The sequence below is a fragment of the Perca fluviatilis genome, chromosome 22 (genome assembly GCF_010015445.1).
Source record: "Perca fluviatilis chromosome 22, GENO_Pfluv_1.0, whole genome shotgun sequence".
Classification (NCBI taxonomy): Eukaryota; Metazoa; Chordata; class Actinopteri; order Perciformes; family Percidae; genus Perca; species Perca fluviatilis.
The window spans coordinates 18,989,167-19,010,775 of NC_053133.1; the positions used below are offsets into that span (position 1 = coordinate 18,989,167).

The following is a 21,609-nucleotide window of genomic DNA, read 5'->3' on the forward strand; positions in this document are numbered from 1 at the left end:
TGCGTCATTCATCATTTGATTTAACAGTTTATTATTACAACACATATAGTTTATAATATGTATACAGAGTTCATACTATACCTATTAACTTATACTTAACTTAATACTTAAATAATTCATGTTTTCTGAGCTCAACTCTCAGACAATCTAGCAAAAAGAAAAGCAGATTAAATGTATTTATCAAAACAGTCATCCAAAACATACTTGGGCTTACATTGTTACATCACAATGTAAATTGGATTGCCATGAGGTAAATTACAATAATCTACAGAAAACACTTTAAGCAGCAGCAGCAAAGGTTCTTCACTGAAAAGTGAAATAAGACCACTAAACCAAGAAAATACTGTGTTCTCTTCACACAAAGTTCATCACTTTCATAGAAAGAATGCATTCAACTTGACTTACAGCTGCACAACTGAGCTTGAAAAGGATATAAACAAAGAGGCCTAGCATTGGTACACTGCATTTTTCACAATGACAAAATCAAACAAGTCTGGCAAAGACTTCAGCAAAGATTAATCAAAAATACTTTTCTACTGTCAGTCTAACTAAATCTTGATTTTGGAGAAGAAAAAAATACCTTATACCAAATAGCAGTATGTACAGTACAGAAAGTGCTTTTTTTCAAATTGCAGTAATGCAATTATTAACTATTCATTTCACATTTTTTCTCATAGTGCAAAATCATTAAGCTTTGGAGCAAAGATGTAACCATTGCGACCACTAAAGAGTGGATAAGGCCTTAAAGGGATAAAAACATAGCTGCTATGAATATTACCTTGTATTTTTAGGATAGCACTCAAGTCAGGGAGAGAGCGCAATACAGTAAGTATTTTTGTTTCATACTGAGCCAGTAGCCAGTTTAAACCACCTCCATTCCTAAATACGTGCTTAGGGAATATCTTCTTATAAGCACTGTAAAAGAAACTATTCAAATGGTAAGAATAATAACTCATACAGTATGTCATACTTTTGGCTTTTGTATGTGCCAAAAGCTTACAGCGCCTTCAAATACACCTCTTAACTGTGTAGCTCAAGCACAAAGAATACAAGCAGGCAAAGGGAATAAATGAAATGAGATGTTGTGCATTAAAAAATATGGAATACATTCATATCCCAAACTTCTTCACTTCAGTGGAATGTGTCTAAGATAATATCAAACTATTCCAGTAGCCTACAAAATTGACAATTACAAAAACTTATCAATATTATAAACCAGTGCATACAGGCATTACTGCTCCGAGTTACGTTGAAAATGTTAACATCGTTTTGAGTTAGAGCAGCTCCTCAAAACACACCTCGGCGATTGGCTGTCTCCAGTAACAGAAGGAGCTGAACTCTGGACAGCTGAAGGTGGCGCTGTGTTGTGAACTTCGTAAAGGAAAAACATGCTCCACCAGCTCACTCAGCCGGCTGTATCTGTAAAATAAAAAGCAGCAATGAGAACAATAAAAATGTCTCTGAGAGAAACGGCTAACAGACACAAACGACGACTCCAGTAATGTTTAGTAAGACACTTACGATGTTTTATTGCCTTTGGCTTGCTCGAGGATTAACTCCCCTTTGGGATTCACTGTGAATATCCGACACACGGGCACGCCCACTTGCTTGTAGGCAAACACGTCCTAAAACACAGGAAAAGACAACAAAGATCATTTTCAGAGTAATGGTGTGTAACTGGCCATAACATTGTACCTCTTTTTCATATAAAAATATAATCTAGGATTTATTGAAGATAAACCCCCAAACTTAAAATAATACTTACGTTTGCTCGGTTTCCAAAGGCTGCATAGAAGGGATGTGTGTTTGGGAAAAACAGGTTCTTGATGTCTGTGAGGCATTCGATCTTGAACTTCTCAGGCTTTTTTTCTATGATCTCTCTAACAAGAGAATTACAAAGAAAGGATTACAGACTTAACCTCTGACCTTTCACTGCTGCTGGAGTGGGGGGGGAGGGGGGTTCGAGAACCAGTGCTAATACGGCACCGGTGCCTTAACGACCGGTAGCTACAGGACCGAATAGCAACGCGGATTTCGGTGCCTTATTTAGGTGCTACTTAAATGCCTGCGCTTCTCTCTGATGCTCCTAAACAGACGTTAGAGGAAACTGAAACATCGCCGCACGGGACGCTAGTTAACACTACACGTGGCAGCAGGTAACGTTAGCCTACCGTTAGCTAGCAGCTGGAGTAAACTTGTTTAAATTTAAAATGCTGACACCTAAACGGTGTAAAAGTTTGTCTGTATTTCACTGTGTAGGATTCCAACAACAGTCTGCTGCTGCCGTCGTCTGAAAAACAACACAGCCTCGCCAGCCTCGTGGTGCATTCAAAGTTATTGTAAAATACCCTTTGCCCATCCAGTGGTTGTTTAACAGGAATTTACTGGTGAAATAAGTTATTGTTATTACATTTTTAATAAATCATTTAATTTTGACCCTGTGGCCTTAGCAATAAACTGTCGTTTTGTGCTTCTTTTTTTGGGGGGGTGTCACCTTTTTCAGCCCTTCTGAGTTTGCAGATATGATTAATACCAGACATCTGCCAATGCTGCTTCAAATCCTCGGTCGATAAATGTTTATAACTTAAAGCCACATGATGCTGTTGACTGAAGCTTAGAATAAATGCTTAGGTAAAGGATTTCTTACCTGTGGAAGGCGGAGAAGAGGCTGCTGGGGGAGAGCATGAGCGGCCCTTGAGGCAGGAGAGTCCCTCTATCGTTCACCCAGTGCAGATATCCTCGGGTCATGTCAGCCATGCCGATTGCTCGGGCCGAACAGTACAGGAACTTGTAACCATTCCTGTAGCAGTAAGATATTTATTGATAGGTTAAACCTGTTACTTAACTTCAGCCCCATCGCTGATTGACGTCTCTTATGCTGACAGAATAGAAATAAATTGGTATCTTACTCGTGCACTGAGTGGTAGAGCTTAGCGATGCCTTGATGAGTCCAGTCTTTTCCGAGCTGAGGCAGAATTTGACCAAACACATCTGACCTAGAAAATGATTTAGGGTCGTAAAAAACTCTTTCAAGTATTGTGAATGGGATTGGATTAGTTTTAAGTCTCTGTGAGTAGACTGAGAACAGGACAGTGTTATTTGTTGCTGCCTGAGAAAGAACACAGTAGAATTATGAAGAGGTGGATATTTCTCGTACTTGGTGATGGTGCCATCGATGTCAGAGATTATGACCTTGTCGTCCCAGTTCCACAGGTAGATTGTTCCCTCGCAGCGACAAGTCCCCTGGTACTGAGTGGTTATGCTGAAGGTGACATCATTAGGGCCCTCTCTTAGCTTCAGGCTGGCCTGTAACATACAGAAAATCAGTGGCGTTTAAAAGTGTACCCATTCATTTAGCATTGCTTTCCTATAAAAATGTCAGACTCATGATGAAGAGTTTACAAAAAAATATTCATCAAATTTGATGCAGCAGGACCAGAGATATTCTTTATACATCATCAGAAAACCGCAGACTGACGAGACAGCTTCTGTGTTTGCCTAATTTTAGCCACACTACCAGTATCAGGGATCACTTGTCTTACTATCTGGTCAGACGACAGGCGGAGGGACTTCTTGTAAGAGTGACAAGGCGCCAGTGCTGGGCCCTCTGTCTGCACGTGCTCAGTAGATGGCCCAGCAGCGTTTAGCTCTTTAGTCTCATCGTCGCTGGACCACTCTGCTGCTTTCTGCCTGCAGGAGAGAAGAAGTCTGAAGTGAGACCAGCAAATATGATGGTGACTGAGTTTTAGAAAAATGTATGTCAGCATAAGCACAATGACAAGGCAATACACGGACATAAAGCCATATTTATACTTGTGTGTGAGGCAGGGTCAACCAGCCAACCCAGTAGAATAATTTACAGCCACCAGAGGGCAGTAGACCTCCCTGCCTGTAACTCTGCTTTGTTTAACACTAAACAGGGCTCAACATTAACTCTCTGAGGCACTTGTCCTTTGGCCGGGCAGCGGAGCCTGAAGAAACATCACTCTCCACCACTGTTCTTCTGAGGCAGGTAAAAATGTATGTTTAAACTGCAGGCAATTATTACGTGGACCGACTCCTGATTGGCCAATCAAAGCATTCTGAGTTGGACGCTGATTCGACTGATTGTGGGGGAAAAAAATGTATTTGTTTCAAATCGGTAAAATAAACGTAATGAGTGGCACATAACATGAAGTAACATGCCATTTTATTTTGTTAGAGTTTTAACTTGTCCAGTTGGGCAAGTAAATTTCTCTTCAACTTGCCCTACAAAAAAAATCCACTTGTCCCGGACAAGCGGACAAGGCTTAAGGTCGAGCCCTGCTGAATATGCAGAATCTTTTTGACTTCTTATTTTACACAAAACCTGCATGCATCCTTGATAATCCCTGAAACAAAGTTAAAACCAGAATCTCCCAGCTGCCTGGTCCAAACTGTCTTCCTCCTGAATTCTCAACGATGAGTTTATGAGCCATAAAATGACTAAAATGCTAATCCAGCCTGTGTGGGACATGTTTACCCAACACTGCCTGTGTTGGTGTCTGACTGTAATGTTGTGAAGAAGCTGACTCACTGTATGTCTGGGGCCTGGTGAAGGGAAGGGCTCTCTGTGGTCAGAGACTCCTGTCTCTCTAACTTGGTCTCTGATGATAACTAAAGAAAAGAGAAGACATTATCAGCTTCTTTTTTTTACATAATGCAAAACCAGGATGCTATGGTTACTGATGCATTTGGTCAACCTGTTCTTTATTTGCCTAGAATAATTTACAATGCAAAGTCACTCAAACAGTGTGGGTTTCCCACTGACCTCTGCTATACTGTAAACACACAGATGGAGCTGTGACTTTACCTAAGAGACTTTTGGCTGAGTCACTCATTCATTACCTGCTTTACGCTGCTCTTTCTCCAGAACCACCAGCGTCCAGACTTTTTTGGCATTTTCTCCTTCACCCAGGCCTCCTCTGTAGCCTGCCATTCAGATACGTGATTCATGTATAAATAGATATACTTTGCAGATACAGTATAAGATCAAAAAGTACTCTATAAACACATTTGACAAAGAGTATACCTTTGGCAAGTTCTTCTGAAAAGCCTGCATACTAAGTATCAACGGTGCTGCCAGTGTCCAGTTGTAATACCTGGAGAAAAAATAAGTTTTAGCTTTAATGTGCACATCATGTAATTACATATTCATGAATCATATTAATTCCACTTTGGTGAGTGTTTTAGGAACTGAATTGGGAGATGGAAAACTCACCTGTTTGCAATTCTAACTACCAAATTAGGATTGTCGATTATTGCTGGATTCTCTGCAAATTCATTATAGGTAATGATGTGCTCCATGAATTTTTCTGGAATAAATGAAAAATAAAAGCCTGATTTTAAATGATGGTATTTGCCCATAATATTAAAAACAAATCCATCAGCATGCAGGAGCTGAGAAACACACAGTCACAACAGGTAATGTATCCTGCTTATTTACTTGTCAACAAGGATTCAAAGCTTTATTTGCCACATACACAATACGATTAGTGAAATGTGGTGCACTCCTAATGTGCTAAAAAAACTAATATGAAAAATAAGGATTAGAGAAAATATAAAGGACACAAATTCAAGATAGAAATGTATAAATATAGTTAACAAGTTATGTAAATATGTAGCAAGCATGCAATGTGCAGGGCAGTGCAAAGGTTTAATGGGCATAGTGCAAATGCATAGAAAATGACTGTTAACATCCTGTATGAGCAATAAAGTTCAATCAGCTGCTGCTTTCAAAATCTACTGTCCATCCTGTATTTCTTTTTAGAATATATAACTACTGGAATTTTAAGACCGATGTAGGAGGAAACAGGTTTTATCAGTGTTGCTGCAATAAATAAATCGCTGCTAATATTAGTGGGTACCTTTAGGGATCTCTGAGTTCTCACCAACGCCTCCACACAACGACAGGGTGACATCAGGGAGGTCGCCAGCAGAATCAGACAGACACTCAGTGCCGCTGTCTGCTGCTGCGCTGCCAACAGACTGGGGAGACTGGGATCCAGAGCGCCTCTCCACCTCAACCTGCTCAGACTCACTGAAAACACACACAGTCCAATTTCATCACAGAGTTGTATAAATAGCTGCAGCCATTTTTATGCATAAGTGATGGCAGTTATTTTCACTACTTCTGTTTACAGGTAGGGCTGGGTATCAAACCTCAATATTTGGCTAGACAGCACAAGTACGGAAACTGTTATTTCCTAAAGTTGGCAATGAATTCTTTCTCACCTATGGTACATACACTCACAATAATCCTAAATGAGGTAACATGACTGAAAGGATTCCCAGGTTTGTACCTTTTAGGGAAGTACCGGGCAACAACATCAGGTTCAAGTGCATTCAAGTCATCCAGGTAAATATCTTCAGGTCCCTGATGTTGGCTCCTCTTCCTCACACCTTTTACGAAAGCAAGACAAGAGACTCCTACTCAGAATTCGCTGACTTCAATTTTGTGTGTTACTTTTTACTTCTTTTTTTGTTCAAAACGTCTGCATGTGAATGCAGAGCAGACACAGAATATACACTCAGCCTCTCCCCAAATAGAAACCACATCCTTCCTGTTACCATTCACTTACATTTCAAGTATAGTACCTTCACATAATCTGGAGTTTGACTCAAGACTTTCCCACGTTGAAGAATGATTGGATAATTAAATGACAATCAAAATAATCTTTTTAAAATTCAAATTCAATAAGCAGTAGCAGATAGAATTAAAGGTTTTAGCCCCCCCGATCATTTGTTTTTTTTTGCAGAGAAACCAAACCAACAACTACTACTGTACCTACATCAGAAATAGCTGAAATCATTCTTAGAATACTTACTAGGCTGAAACACATTTTTCTTTTTTTCTTTTTATATCAACACTACTGAATTAATTCCCTTCAATTAGGAACACAATGTAAAGAAACCTAGTTCTAAAAGGAGGTTGTGTTACCTCTCCTCTTGGCGGGGGAGTCGGTGGGTTTGGATGAGGCTCTTGCATCAGGACAAACAGCTGACGAGTCTCCAGCTATGTTAGCGGCTACACTGGCAGCGGTGCTGCTGTCCCTGCAGCTGGGTGGGGTAGACTTCCACTTGGGCTTGCATGCGGTTTTTGGGATGAGGTCGGTGTTAGTGGGACACGGCTCAGAGGTAAAACTGTTGGACATTAAATCTGAAAGGTCTGGCTTGTGCTTGGTAATGTTTGTATTGCATGGCGAAGCTTCGGGGGGCTGTGGTTTGAAGCCGCACTGATCAATTCTGATGGTCCGAGGCTCTGGCTTTACAATACTGCAAATGGGATCCGTGGTTCTCTCTCCTTCCCTTTCCTCCATGGCTTCTGTGCTCAAGATAACCCTGAAATGTGTGTTCTCAGAGGGAGTGATGGTCAACGTCTTTGGCTCTGATTTGTCCTTTTTGTTGACCTGGATGCAAGAAAGAACAGCACAAGATAAAGCTATAATATACATACACAAGTCCTAACTAAGTCTCTAAATATGTATAAACTTGCAATTCAACCCCACAAATGTCCCTTGTTTCACAAAGTTTAGACCAGATTCCACCAGTCTAGATCTGTGGCTTACCCTGGTGGATTCCGGAAACTCTCCCCAGGTCCACTGCATGTGGGACTCAGCCCTGAGCATGCTTTCTGCTGGCTTTACCATCAGCTCAGAGTCACTCTTGGGTGACATGGGCTCCGACATCTCCCTGCTGTAAGCAAACAGCACATTTCCACTGAGTCAGCTATAACAAGCCTGTGGCAGTGATTTGTTTTACTCAGCCTTGCCTGTTTTGATAAAGTGGATAGTCTCACTGATTCTCTATGCTTGTATGAACAATGTAAGAAATTGACAGGACAGAGTCGGGGGGCGTACGTAGTGCAAGGGGGCCAGTCTCCATCGGAGAAAGGGTAGCTGTCCCATTCGAGGGCGGTGAGAGGGGAATGTTGCTTGTAGTCCATATTTTCCTTCACCATGGAGAGCGATGATGCCCTGAAGACAGGAAGTAATTAAATTAACATATGGTTTACGACGAATAACGCACAAAAATCCAGCTTTTAAGGGGTCTACTTACCGTCCATTTTGCGCATTGTGCTCCTCATCTGAACTGAGGTCAAACAGCTCCAGCTCCCCGCCTGCAGGTGTGGTTTGCTCCTCCCTGCGTGGCTCGGCCTTGTGCTTCCTCCTGCGTCTCCTCTTCTTCTTGCCGGCGTTGTTGGAGCAGGGTTGGGGGTTTCCAGAGGCAGAATCTTCTGGATTCATAGGCTGACCGTTGTCCGCCGCTGATCCACCACATCTGGGCTCTCTGCTCCAGAACAGAGCCTCTTCTGTGGGGATGGGCGAGGTCACCAGGTGGGCAGGGACAATCTCCTGTGTCGAGGTAAAAAAATAAACTACATGCTGCTGCGAGGCTGTTCTTAGCCACAGCGATGCTTTGAGCTAAATGCTAGCATGCTGATGTTATGCAGTTAAAATGTTTACTATGTTCACCATCTTAGTTTAGCGTGTTGGCACGAAGCAAGAAGTGTTGTGTGTTGTTATCACATTAATTTATTTAGTAATATTAAGTAATATTTTTTCATTTTCATCATAAACTCTTGAAAACTCACATTGTGCTGCTCTGTCTCCTGGACAAAAAAGGCCTCACCGTTGTCTCCTAGCTTCATGTGCAGCTCTACAGGTTCCCCATTGATTTCTATGTCAATCTGCAGAGTCATACAGCACACCTCTGTTAGAAATACTATGTACAAAGCTTTACTGTGTAGTCCTCAGTTTGGCCTCAAGCAGACATTAATTAGGTTTGTTAACAGCAGAAAAGCACCATAGGCATGCACAACACAGCTTATGGACAAAACAGAAACTGTGCCACAGATTTACCTGATGAATTAGAGTTAAGCCAGAGAAAGAAAACAGGGAACAGCTTGTACGAAGGCTTGCTATTTTCAGCAAATGCCACAAGTTTCTATCCATGTACTAAACAGACATGGGTTTACTCATACCTGCTGCCTGGCTGGTATTAGGTTGTTAAAAAAGGTCAACAACATAAGTAAGCATATAGTATTGTTGTGCAATTTGTGTGCACAGTGATGCTTTCTTAGGTCTTTACATTTTGAGAAATTGACCAAAATACACTGTCTGCAAGATGCTGACATTTGATATGAGGTCAAGATTAGGTTTTGTTTCTTTTTTTCTGCTTGGCTGCTTAACAATGACAAACATACTTCCTGCACTGCCTGACTCTCCTGTGAGCTTATGAAAGAAAAGTCTCTTCTGTTTCCTTGAATGGGAGGTAAAGTTGGGAATAAGAGGCCAAATTGAGCTTTAATCTGTCTATTCCACCTTAGTCCTCAGATGACAACTACACACAGTCTATAAATAGAGAGAAAGGGCAATCGGCTCTTGTGAGAAGCAGAGAGCTTCAGAAGGGAAGGAGAGCAGCAGAGGACTACAAGAGAGATATAAAACGTATTTTGCTGCTATCCCTCATTTTAATGCATGTTTTTAAAAGTGCTCATATTCTTTTTGGCTTTCTCCCTTTCCTTTATTGTGCTATATATGGGACTTACCATCTCCAACAGAAAACACCGTTCACAAACTGCTCCAAACAGCTCTATTGTAGTCCAGCCTTTACTTCTGTGATGAACGTGCGTCACTTTGTAACACACGTTATAATGCCTGCCTAGCTGCTAGTGTGGCACGCCCTCATACTCTGCTTCTGACTAGCTTGTAGTGCTGACCTAGCTACTGCGCATGTGCGACTCCCAACAAAGATGGTACAGAAGTGCGATGCCTCACTCTGTAGATAAAAACGGAGAGCTCAACACACAGGGTGAAAAGAGGAGCTGCATCAATGTGCAGTACAACAAAAATATAGTGTTTTTTGAAAATGTAACCATGTAAACCTATTCTGATATAACCTCTAAATACAATTATGAACCTGAAAATGAGCATAATATGAGACCTTTAAGTGTCGACCAGAGTTTTGATTATAAGAGTAAAATATAACAATACATTGCTGCTGTAAAGTGAGGGAGTTGTTTTTCAGATAGAAATCCATTTAGTTGCAAAATTAATCATGCACAATTTTTTCATAGCAGTTGATCTTCCTTTATCAACAGAATGCCGCATTTGTACGTAAATGTTTTCCTCAGAACAAATGCAAAGTTAGTTAATTTGTTTCTACAAGACTCAAAAAGTAAGGATCAAAATCAAAAGATTCTGTGATATCAATATATGGGCACTCACTACTTTCTCCCTAGAGCGCAGCACCCCCAGTTTTCCAAAGCGGACATGGAAAGGGGAGCACTGGAATGTCCCATCAGGCTGTTGGACCACGATCACGTCGATGCAGCCCGACAGAGTTGCCTGATTGATCCCCTTATACAGCTCCTTTACTGTCACCAGCACCTGGCCTGCCAGCTGCCCCACGTAGTTCATGGTGTCCACCTGTCAGCAAAAAAAAACCTCATTTATTAGCATATATGTAAAGACCGTATTCTGCATTTATTAACTACTTAAACAGCTTTAACACATCTAAATTACCCGCAGAATGAAACCGCACTCTACTTTTTTTTGTGTCTTACTAGGTCAGTGTCCCGTCAGAATAGTCTGCAAAGGAAATGCAAGGAGGTCCCTAAACACAGCGGCTCTGTCCCATTTTCCTCAAAAGAGTCCTGAGCTGACGGAGACTTAATCAGGCTCTCGATTGCAGCAACAAGGCTGCTGCAGAGCAGAGCGGACAGTGTGCGTTTCTGTCCGCACAAGGAACACACACTAAAATTACAAAAAATATCAATTTGGGTCAATATATCTAGCCACTCTAGCTCTTTTTCGCTGCACCATGGTCCAGCAGGGCCTGGGTCAGAGCACGTTTCTCTTCCATCCCGGAATGCTGTGTGGACTAGCCAGACCCTCCTCTGCAGTGTTGTGGAGGAAGGTTTGGCAAAGTGAGACTATTAGAGCAGCAACAGTAAGCAAAGTCACTTTATAAACTCATACCGAGTGAAGTTTAGAAAGATTGAAGATTCAAAAGATGCATTTGTCACAGACATCAGGCAGTATCAGTCATTCATCCTTACCTCTGTCCTCCTTCCGATGTCATTGACGCGCATAACAATAAGCCATGTGGATTTACCGCTGAAAGAAGGAGGAGGTGCTGGTTCATCTCAGCCAGCAACTAAGTTTACAGGAATTTGCCAAATTTTAGGATACGTAGCAAACTAAGATAAACAGTTAGACTTCATACAGACAGGTTTTGTTTTAGCTCGTCCAATTTGCTATTAGCCGAGCTAGTGCGCTGTGCTCATGTAAAACATAATCGGCAGTGGATGAGCGACTGCGACAGAGCAGATTAATGTCATGTAATATTATGTATAATTTGATTTATCCAGGTGATAATTCAATATATTTTATCCATTATTGGCATCCCATATAAAACGGTAGTCTACAGTTGTTTAGTATGGGTTAGAAATAGAAAAAATTAGGTCAAGATTACAGTTGGAGCTGGGGTTAGGATGAAGTCAGAGTTCGGTTTACCAGAGTAGAAGGTTCACAGCAGACTTTTGACAGCTAGTAGTTGTTGTCCAAAGGAAAATGCTACCAGAATTGCAGCTCTACAGGTGACCTCCCTGAAAGCTCCATGTCATGGCAACAGGAGCTGAGCTAAGGACTGCTCCCCTCCCCTTCCCTCCCCCGTTCTTCTTGGCCAACCCACTCCTCTGTGTCACGCACCACAGCTCCTACGACCTTTCTAACCCCTCTGACTGAGCACAAACTCTGAGGGAAAATTTCTCCCAGCCAGAGTCCTAGAACGCTTACATAAGTCTCTTTGCAACGGCCCACTGTGACCGCCATCGTTTGCTCTAAAAGTCTCTACAGAGACTTCACAATAGCTTGAGGGAACATTTTAATTGATTTGTTTGTCTAATAGAGGAATCATTTACTCTATAATGTGAGAAACAATGACAAAAGCCCATTAAAAATCTGTGTTTCACATGTTAGTGTTGGACCAACCATATACAGCACATTTAAGCACGCTATTGTATGTTAGCATTAATCTCACCTGAGGTACAGCTGAAGCTGACAGTAATTTGATCAGCTGTGTTAGGGATCATGAACTAAAACTACATTTTAACAGTTGGTGGAGCAACATGAAAAGTCACCAAAGTCAGTAGGCTTCAGCTTCTGGCCTGGGGATCTTTTAAAAAGGTACACTGTGTAGTGTTTTAAGTATTTTTATTAACTAAAATCAATGTCTTCATTCATAAATATGTCCTCATTGGTGTAAAATTACCAATGCCAATGATCTGACTTATCCTCATAAGCAAAGTATTTCTTATCTGTATTTACATTGGATGGGTAAGTCCAAGGAGGCTTCCATGTTGTTCGGCCATTTTGAAAAACTATAATCGCTGAGAGGGACATAAAGCACTAGCAACGCGTTTTCGTTCAGTCAGCGTCACATGACTGAAACCAGCTAAAACGGAGAAGTAGAACAGTGAGAGGCGTTTGTCGCTGACTTGGCAAATTACGCAAGCCTGCACTGCACTTTAGTTCATAATGGAGGATCATACTTACGCCGAGCCACAGGAGAAGGACTCCTCAACGCCGAAAAAGGCAATGTGACCAGCTAATTATAACACGAGGGTAAACATCAGGGTAGCCTTTCCCAGGTGGAAAAAGCTAATGAAGGAGAAAGACTTTTAAAGGGACGCTGAAGTTGCCGGTTTTCTTCTCGACCGGTAAGTCAATGTTACGGTCTAAAGTACAAGGGTAATTACTTATACATGCTCACACTAATGATTCAATGCAGTTTGCAATTTGTTTGAAATAACGAACCTCATCACCCGAAAGAAAACTCGATGAAAAGCTTCTTGGTACACAACGGCTACCGCCGTTGCAACACGTATTTCAAAAAGTGAGGCGCTAGAGAGCATTATTCGTTTGAATGCAAAATACAATTTCACTGCTAGATGGGAGAAATTCCTACACAGTGTACCTTTAATGTCTGAATAAAACAGGAATTCATCCAACAGTTGTTGAGATATTTCAGTCTTGACCCAATAAGTAGGCCGACTGACCGTAATTGCCACCAAAAATGTATTAAGTCACAGCTGTTACTGAATGATAACTAATGTAAATAACAAAAGGTTACTGCAAGCATCCAGTGTATTATGCTACCAGTTGATAATAGTGTCACACTGTGTTTGTCTGTGGCTTTCCCCTCAGCGAACTGCAGCACATTGTAGAGTGAAAGTGCTCATTTAATGGACAAAGCAGAAGAGTCTAGATGAGAGTCATCAGCCGTGATAGCAACGCTGCACAACCAGATCTCTCTAGTGAGCTGACTACACACTGTCTGCATGATCTACACCACACATTTAGTAAAAGCTTCAACTCCCACAGCACTTAATATAGACCCCTCTGCTGCAGGCTGAATAAAAATCGTTCGGTAGTCTATGATGATGTTCTGCAAAGTCAGGTATTCTGTGTGTGTGGGCTTCAAATGTGCCGAAATTAGAGTTAAATTAAATTAGAGTTTGTTATCTGATCAATACTAGCGTTCACATTAGGGACCAATACAAACTCGCTGTTTGGACAAAACAATCTCAACTGAAAGGCAACTTATTGTTCTGGAGCTTTTGACCATATTACACGCTCTTCATCATCAGATGAACTGTCAAGTTCAACTTTTAACTAGAGCTGGGCGATATGGAGAAAATCAAATATCACTTTATTTATATCAATGTCGATATTGTAGGGTTGACTATTTGTGCTTTCACAAAATATTAACACAATGAGAGTTTTGATACATAATCACCAATAATGTGGATACAATGACTTAAGTGGGTAAAGGCAAACAATAAAACAGCTAGTAAGTATGGTAAGTTCAGAAAATGACATCACTTTACTGTAAGGCAGCCTTTAAAACCAAGAAAAGACAACACTTGTGTCATATCACGATAATACGATATCCAAAATGTAAGACGATATCCAGCCTCATAATCGATGTTGATATAATATTGATATATTGCCTAGCCCTACTTTTAACCAACATGGACGAGAAGTCCCAAATAAAGAGACTTCTACAGTTCCCAGTTAGGCTGCAACTAACAATTATGTATATGATAATCTCACAATTATTTTCTTATTAATAAATCAAAATAACAAAACAAAGGCCATCACGATTTGCTTGTTTGTTCAACAAAAAGTCCAAAACACAACGTTATTCAGTTTACTATCACAGAAGAAAACTACTACTAAATTGTAAATCGATTAATCATTTAAATACTTCTTATTCAAAAATGCATGTCAACTGACTAATGTTTCTGCTCTAGTTCCAAAGACAAAAAAGCAAAGTCTTTCTGCTGATGAAGACTGCTCGCATGCTCCAGAAACAGTGAGGAAGTGGTTGAGTTGAGATTGTTTTGTCAACTTGTGTTTCAAGGTCAAGACAGAAAGAGAAAGACCTTTGGAAGCTAAAGGTGTTGTTCTTGCATTTTGTGGCTGTGCTTCTTCGTCATTAACAGTAAGCAAATTGCAATGACTCAATAGTTTAAAGCTCCACAGTTTCATATTAAGACAATGAGCTAGCTGTCTCTATGGATACAGTACAATTAGAAGGCTGACCAAAGCCCTAAAGCTTTGTTTTGTGCTGCATTACTAAATGCCCAGCAGGCCTACTTTGAAATGCATCCAGCACAACCAGATCTCATCCACGACACCCTGAGGGAAACTTAAGAGATGTTAATCCTGTTTACAAGATTAGGACATATGTAGCTTTCCCCTGTCTCGGCACGTTTGTCCTTCTCACTACGTCCAAGTGTCCAATGTGATCCTGCGTCTACCAGTGCTGTTTTTGACCAAACATTGTGTAACTGCAGATTTTTATTTCAACCACCACTTCCTGACAAATCAAACACCACAATGTTTATAATGAAACTAGGGCTGCATCTTACAATTATTTGTATTTGATTAAACCATATTTTATTATTTTAGATTTATCAATTAACCATTTTGTCTATAAAATGTCTAACAGTCCAAAACCCTCACATTATTGAATATACAACAGAGAAAGGCAGCAAATCCTCACATTTGAAGCGCTGGAACCAGAACCATTATATAGCCTATTATATAATTCACTGCTCACACAGTTGTATTTGCAGACTTTAAGACGCAAAAGACAGCAGTTAATGTAGCCTAAATCTCAGTTCATACTGACTCTGGTGTCACAATTGCAATATGATACACAACACCGATATATATCTCACAAATCAAGATCCTTATCTCTATTAGAAATCATGCTGTTTAACATAATCAAATGATAAATCCTGCATAGCCCACCATCAGTCACTGAGTGTGAGAACATCATAAAAACATATCTACCCCATAATCTTAATGATGTTGCCAAAATGTAGTCCAATCTCTACATAAGCACCTGTAGACAATAAGTCTTCAGATTTGGAAATTATTTTAAAGCTACGATGCGTTTAGGGACACAGCTGCAGGGTTTAATTTGACAAAACAGACATTTATGAGAAAGACTAAAATGTTATAAACAGCAACAACGTATCGTACAGTAAATGTTCGGTTTATCTACATTAGGGGATACAAAGGGTCTGCTTGTCCGGGTTTATCGATAATATCCTCTATCACAACACCTCACACGCGATGTTTAGTATCAAACAATTCTCACGAGTTACACACAAGCCGCAAAATGCCTCCTAAAGACGGTTTCAATGACTGCGCTGCGACGTTAACAAGCATTAATACACTTGCTGTGTCGTTTTATTTTCTAGAACTGTTAAATGAGCATATATACAGAGGACTATAACTCATGAAATCATCCTACCTGCCGGAGTAGAGGCTCACCCGCAGGCAGTCACACCTTCAGTCTGTTCCTCCACCGTTTTTTTTGAGTCTCTGCTGCTGTGATGAAGCCGACACTGCACGTGACCCTGCAGCGCTCAGGCTACACGTGATTACAACGCAAGAGGACGTGCTGAGGTTCTTTATTACGTTAATTATTAGAGATCTGTGAGGAATGTTGAGGATGTTTTCACGCACTGTTAAACCTCTAACATGTGGAAGTCCACCCCCTGAAAAAAATAGATGAAAAATATAGGCTATCTATCTAAAAGGTATCTCTAAAAACTGCATTAGATATCACATCAACAGTATAGGCTATTGTAGTTGCTGCTCGCTGCATAGACCGTGTACTTCTGTTAAATCAGTTTCCTTGTTTCTGTTTCATTCTTACATATGACGTTTCATATATTTTCGTCAGGCACTGCATGCAATGGAATGACTCGGTTCACCAGAACAAACATAAAGCCTGATTCCTGCAGACAAAGTAGTCCCCATAAAGCACATCCTCAATGTAAAACATTTCATTTTATTATACCTGATTCCACAAGAATATATTTATTACTTCTCATTATTCATATACATTTTTACATTACAGTTTTTTTTTATTTTGCACTTACTGTCTACCACAAATATATATTACTTGTTTTATATTTACAGATTATATCCCTATGTTTTAACTTCTATACTATTTTATGTCATAGATACTATTTTTGTACTTTTTTGTTTTTTCTTTTGTACATATTTAATAATGAGCATTGTTGGAGGGAAGTTGAGATCTAAGGTTTCTATTGCCAACCACTGCTTATCTGTAATTGTTGTGCATGTGACAATAAATAACGTATAGGCTATCTTTAACCTGTTTTTAAGTGATACGATTTGATCAAATGTGGATGCTGCACAGTTAACCCATTGTTTCTACACTGAAATGAAGTGCAGCGCGCAGGTGGTATGAGATATTTAGGAATTTGCTTGTTTTGAGTGCCTCAAGCTGTCTTACAAATTAAAAGTAAGGAGGAACAAATTAGGGTTACCATCCACTAGCTCTGCAGGGGAAGTAGAACGTTTCAGTTCCCCATAAAACACCTTCTGAGTCAGACTTTGGCTGGATGTTTACCATAGACTGTTAATATTACAGTCTATGTTTACGCAGGGATTTCCTAGATTGCGGACCTTGTAGCTTAGTTTTGCATAAAAACACAGCTTTTGCATTTAGTGGAAGCACAGTATAAAGTTAGGTCTTGTGTTGCTTTTGTTTGCTATGTCCCTGAAATGTGTCAGTTAGCAGTACATTACAAGCTTTACTGATGCTGTAATCTGCTTGTATCTGAGCTTAATAATACATCAAAAGCAGTGTAACAAAGTATTTAGATACATTTCAATAATTTGAATGAACATTAAAATAAGCAGAAGTGGCCAGTACTCCTGGACCTATACAACTGTTACACGTGTTGATTTGAATTAGTTCTGCCCTGTTTCATCCCAAGCATTTCTCATGTTTGCTTTGTTCTTCCCTCCAACTAGTGAGTGCCTCACCTCTGTAAGCCTCTATGTCTGTGTCCCTCTGTACATTATTCTGTCACTACATACTAACAAGTGTGACCACTTAAACCAATAGATATGTCAACAGCCTTTATTCAATCAAAGATGACAAAAAAAGATAAACACAGTATAGACAAAATATCCAAATCAAATGCAGGCAAACTATAAAACTGTGGTCTGTAAAGTGTGATTATAAGTACATCATATAAAACAAAAAGTAGTCTAATGTTCCATAAAATACTTCTTTTAGCTGCTCCCGTTATGGGTCGCCACAGCGGACCACAGCCTTTGTGCATGTTTCAAACCATCTGAATCTCGCCTCTCTCGCTTCGACTTTAAACCATCTAACCGGAGCTGTCACTCATTCCTAATCCTGTCTATCCATAAGATACCTATTCAATTACACAAATGTGGAATATCCTCATCATTAAAATTTGATGTGAGCAAATGCAACGTCAAACTGGAAACACAGCAATCAAAGGCTCAAAAGCCCACATCAAACTTGTAGCATATGTACGTATATATGAGTATAATCAATACTTTTCTCAATTAGATTCACTCAGTGTTTCTGGCTGTGTTTCAGCTACTGGTCCAGGCTCCTCCACTCTGTCTGCAGGCTGCTCAGGAGCTTCTGATTGGTCAGCTGTCAAAGGCAGCTCCGCAACTTCTTCTTTTGCATCTTCTGTTTGTTCTGAATCTGAAGCTTTGGGTTCAACTGTAACCTTTCCTTTATCTTTGTCTTCAACCTTTTCCATTGGAAGAGTCTTAGTTACAGAATCTGCAAGAGAACAATCATGAGTAAACATTTGATCTCAGTTGCGACAAAATTACGGCATACTGTAATGTTTCAGACATCACACATTCATTTCCCACCCTTTCCCTTCTGCTTTTTCGTTCCAGTTACTGTGGTTTTCATCTTTTCCTTAGGGGTGTTTGGGCCAAACACCACATTTCCCTCTGCGTCAGTCGAGTATGAAGTCACCCCCAAGTCAGGTGTTCCCTCTGTGATTTCCAGCTGAGAGCAGAGAAACTGGAGTTAGATGTCAGTATGTGTAAAAAAAATCCCCACAAAAACCTATTCTAACCAGAATTAACCAACAAAGCAGCCAAAGAATTATGTCAGCTACTTACCCAGGACGTACAGTGAGGTGAGACCTATCACTGACTGCCAAAGTAATCCAGATACAATTGACTAAAAACTTTAATAAATGTATTCACCTGATATTATACATTTTATAACCCATTTTATTTCAGAGGGATGCCGCTGTTGTATTCTATCCAATCTTTTTCAAATGACTTTGACTGACTCTGAAACACAAGTAAGGATATTGCCTCAAATTAAGTATTATTGTCTTATTTTGGCCACTTTAAAACCAGTGATTCCCAAATTATGAAAGTAAAGACACCCTATAATGCGTATATGTATATTTTGATTATTTCAGCTTACTTTCTAATAAGAACCATTGTCAATGTTTTTCATCTATTCTCTCTCAAACTAATATCTGGCTTAGCCATAGAGACAGCCCTTAGTACTAGTCAGACATACAGTAGTCCTGGTCTGTTCAATGAATAGTTAGGTATAATAGACATTTTGAGATATATGCTTTCTCGCTGAGAGTTTGATGAGAATAGCGATACAACTCTCATGTCAGTTCAATTGAAAGCTACATGCAGCAGAAGTTCAGCTTAGTATAAAGACTGTAGCCTATACAGGGGGAAACCGCTAACCTGGCTCTGTTCAAAGATCAATAAATCTGCCTAACAGCATCTCTAAAGCTCACTAAATAACATGTTATATCTTGTTTGTTTAAAAAGTACAAAAACTTGTTTTAAACGGGCACTTATGTGCTGGAGTATTTCTTGGCAAAGCACTGATTTTAAACTGATGAGGAAAATGACTATACTTTTCACTTTTATATTATAGAAAAATCTTGGATGTATTTCTACAGTATGGTACTGTTAGATGCTGGTGACCAGACAACAAGGGGAAACAGCCTTAGTTTTCTCTCAATTCCAATCAGGTGAGCTTTTGTTTGCTCTGTTTGTGCTCATCTAAAGTTGATTATTTATTTATTTTTATTTCCAGAGCATCATCGATCAAGCCCATGATGGTTACAGTAAAGAGAGGGATTGTCTCCATGCTGGTGGTTGATCTTCGGCAGTCCAAGTCTACAAAAATCGTGACTGGGAGGGAAAAAGGGTAGAGTCAACTGAAACGAGAGAGTGAATAGTGAAGGGTGGAGGGTTCAAACCAAAGTGAGACAACAAAAAGAGGAAGAGGAGGAGGAGGAAGTGGGGAAGTACATGCTCGTTTTTATTAGTGTCATCAAGAAACAGGAATAGGAAGTGATGCAATAACCACTGTTAATGAACAGTGATCTAACAGTCTTCATTACAGTGCCATCGTTATCATCATAATGAAGGAGGGATCATAATCATTAATGAAGGGCTGTGATGGGGATCTCATAACAATGGGCAGTGGGCAAACATACAGTATTCACTACAGTCTGGGAAACAATGGAAGTGATGTCATGATCACAACATTTAAATGATTATGAATAATATTAAACAGGTCTAAATGTAAAATCTGATGAAATGACACAATGCATGTTTTAGCCCATTTGCAACCAATTTAGTTCACTTCTACTTTTACCCAGCATTACTTCCAAGGCTAGGGAGGAGCATAGGCTATCATAGTTTTTGGGGTCCAGGTTACGTTAAAAAAAAATGTTTACGCCTAGCTTGTATTTAGTATTTCTACATAAGTCCTAGATGCTATAGCAAAGTCAGTGGCTCTGTCCTGCTCTTTAGTTCGATTTGGGGAAGATAGCGTTACTTTTACGTTACATCATCCTCCTAAAAGCCGTTTCTCTTGTTACTTTCAAAGTGAAAACATACAGTTTGACAATACAAACAGGGTGCAAACTTTTTGTCAATCGGAGACGGCGTTTCCAACTCATTGAGCAACCAACTCACAGAGCTAACATTAACTAAGTTAGCTAACTAGCCACAGCTGATACAATCTAAAATACGAGAAGCCTGCTTTTGTCTACCTGTGTCTGAAATACAGGATACACAGTTTCAAAAATGACTCAGAAATCTGCCTCCATTATTGAAAGCAGAAAGCTTGACAGCAGAATTAAAAAACTCTGATGCTCTAGATTACCACCAGCACATGAATGCACCACGACTTCCTACATGCAACAATTATAGCACAAAAGGGAAGATGACTCATCACTGTTATTCCTGACTTTAAGTATCTCAAGCATGTTTCAAGTCCTTGCAAAATGCTTTCCAGATTTCAATAATAATCAAATAATAAACTAAAATAAATTGCATCCTGAAAGAAAAGCTGTTGAAACTATTGCTTGGCAGTACAGTATGCAGGATTAGCAAATGGGATAAAACATGTAAAAACATTTGGCTTTTTAATAGACATTTCACATTTTAACTTCATGATTTTTTTTCCTATGATTGAGTGTTGCATCCTATCAACACAACTTGTCACAACTTTACACTATAGCAAAAACAAAAAAATTGCACCAGTAACATTTTTGTGAGAAATGTGACATGTGAGTTTTGTTATTATTGGACCATAATACATGTTATTATGATTTTACGTCACAACATTTCACCACACTGGATTTCTCTCTGAACTTTTGTTGACATTTCATTTCAGATTCAGCACCCCTACAGTTATGTTTATAGTCTACATAAAAACATCTAACACATCCTCAAGCCTGTTTCTTTCCTTGAACTGTTTCCAGTGTTTTTCATTTATACATATTTACGACAAGATTTGGACCGCTTTTATTTTTTCTTGCCGCCCGCCTCTTCAGGGATGAAGACACTTACGGTGAAGTCCCCGCTCTCTGTGCCGTACTTGTTCTTCACCAGGATGCTGTACTTGCCCGAGTCCGACGTGGTCACGCCGGTGATGATGAAGCTGGCAAACTTGCCTGACGCAAACTTGAGGATGCAGTGGTCGTCGGATGTGATCTCCCTGTCATTCTTCAGCCATGTGACCTCTGGCACAGGGTCGCCCGAAATGTTGCAGGTGAGATTGAGAGCCTGGTAAGAGGATAACATGCACCAAACAACCAGAATATTATACAGTATGTTCAGGCTAGTCTCGCTTTGCCAGACCTTCCTCCACAGCGCTGCGGAGGAGGGTCTGGCTAGTCCACACAGCATTCCAAGA

At 40.0% G+C, this 21,609-nt stretch overlaps 2 protein-coding genes and 1 long non-coding RNA gene across 16 annotated transcripts in view; 1 reads left to right on the forward strand and 2 right to left on the reverse strand.

Moving 5' to 3' along the window:
* Positions 1 to 14: 14 nt before the first annotated feature.
* LOC120552316 (phosphatidate phosphatase LPIN2-like) lies at positions 15 to 15,999 on the reverse strand. Of its 3 annotated transcripts, none has more exons than XM_039790253.1 (20): positions 15,853 to 15,999; positions 10,248 to 10,448; positions 8,612 to 8,707; positions 8,077 to 8,372; positions 7,878 to 7,994; positions 7,587 to 7,713; positions 6,959 to 7,427; positions 6,321 to 6,420; positions 5,886 to 6,058; positions 5,240 to 5,333; positions 5,051 to 5,120; positions 4,867 to 4,950; positions 4,556 to 4,635; positions 3,543 to 3,690; positions 3,158 to 3,306; positions 2,910 to 2,996; positions 2,648 to 2,800; positions 1,766 to 1,880; positions 1,522 to 1,625; positions 15 to 1,419 (listed from the first exon to the last, which is right to left on the reverse strand). In XM_039790253.1, the coding sequence occupies exons 2-20, from the start codon at positions 10,437 to 10,439 to the stop codon at positions 1,275 to 1,277; spliced, it is 2,799 nt and encodes a 932-aa protein (XP_039646187.1). In that variant the 5' UTR covers positions 10,440 to 10,448; positions 15,853 to 15,999; the 3' UTR covers positions 15 to 1,274. The 3 variants fall into 3 exon arrangements, with proteins under 3 accessions (XP_039646187.1, XP_039646188.1, XP_039646186.1); XM_039790254.1 differs by lacking the exon at positions 15,853 to 15,999 and adding an exon at positions 11,538 to 11,672; XM_039790252.1 differs by lacking the exon at positions 15,853 to 15,999 and adding an exon at positions 11,081 to 11,178.
* Positions 12,477 to 21,146, forward strand: LOC120552320. Its single transcript, XR_005637984.1, has 2 exons — positions 12,477 to 12,742; positions 19,495 to 21,146. It is a non-coding gene; the product is annotated as an uncharacterized LOC120552320 (long non-coding RNA).
* Positions 17,477 to 21,609, reverse strand: part of myom1b (myomesin 1b) — a 30,191-nt gene continuing 26,058 nt past the window's right edge. For 7 of the 12 annotated variants that reach the window (XM_039790246.1, XM_039790244.1, XM_039790242.1 and 4 more), the window contains 3 exons: positions 21,264 to 21,479; positions 18,279 to 18,423; positions 17,477 to 18,186 (listed from right to left, as the gene is read on the reverse strand). In XM_039790246.1, the coding sequence (XP_039646180.1) occupies positions 17,954 to 18,186; positions 18,279 to 18,423; positions 21,264 to 21,479 (594 nt within the window). In that variant the 3' untranslated portion in view covers positions 17,477 to 17,953. Of the gene's footprint in view, positions 18,187 to 18,278; positions 18,424 to 19,701; positions 21,480 to 21,609 lie in introns of those variants that run through there. The other 5 variants (XM_039790249.1, XM_039790250.1, XM_039790247.1 and 2 more) reach the window with 2 other exon arrangements.

Bases quoted from the DNA above. Each gene is read 5' to 3' on its own strand.
- LOC120552316 (XM_039790252.1), bottom strand. From the start codon at position 11,113: ATGCGCGTCAATGACATCGGAAGGAGGACAGAG. The intron at 10,449-11,080 runs GTAAGGATGAAT...TTTTGCTGACAG, and splicing joins ACATCGGAAGGAGGACAGAG to GTGGACACCATGAACTACGT. The intron at 7,995-8,076 runs GTAAGTAGACCC...TCCTGTCTTCAG, and splicing joins CACAATGCGCAAAATGGACG to GGCATCATCGCTCTCCATGG.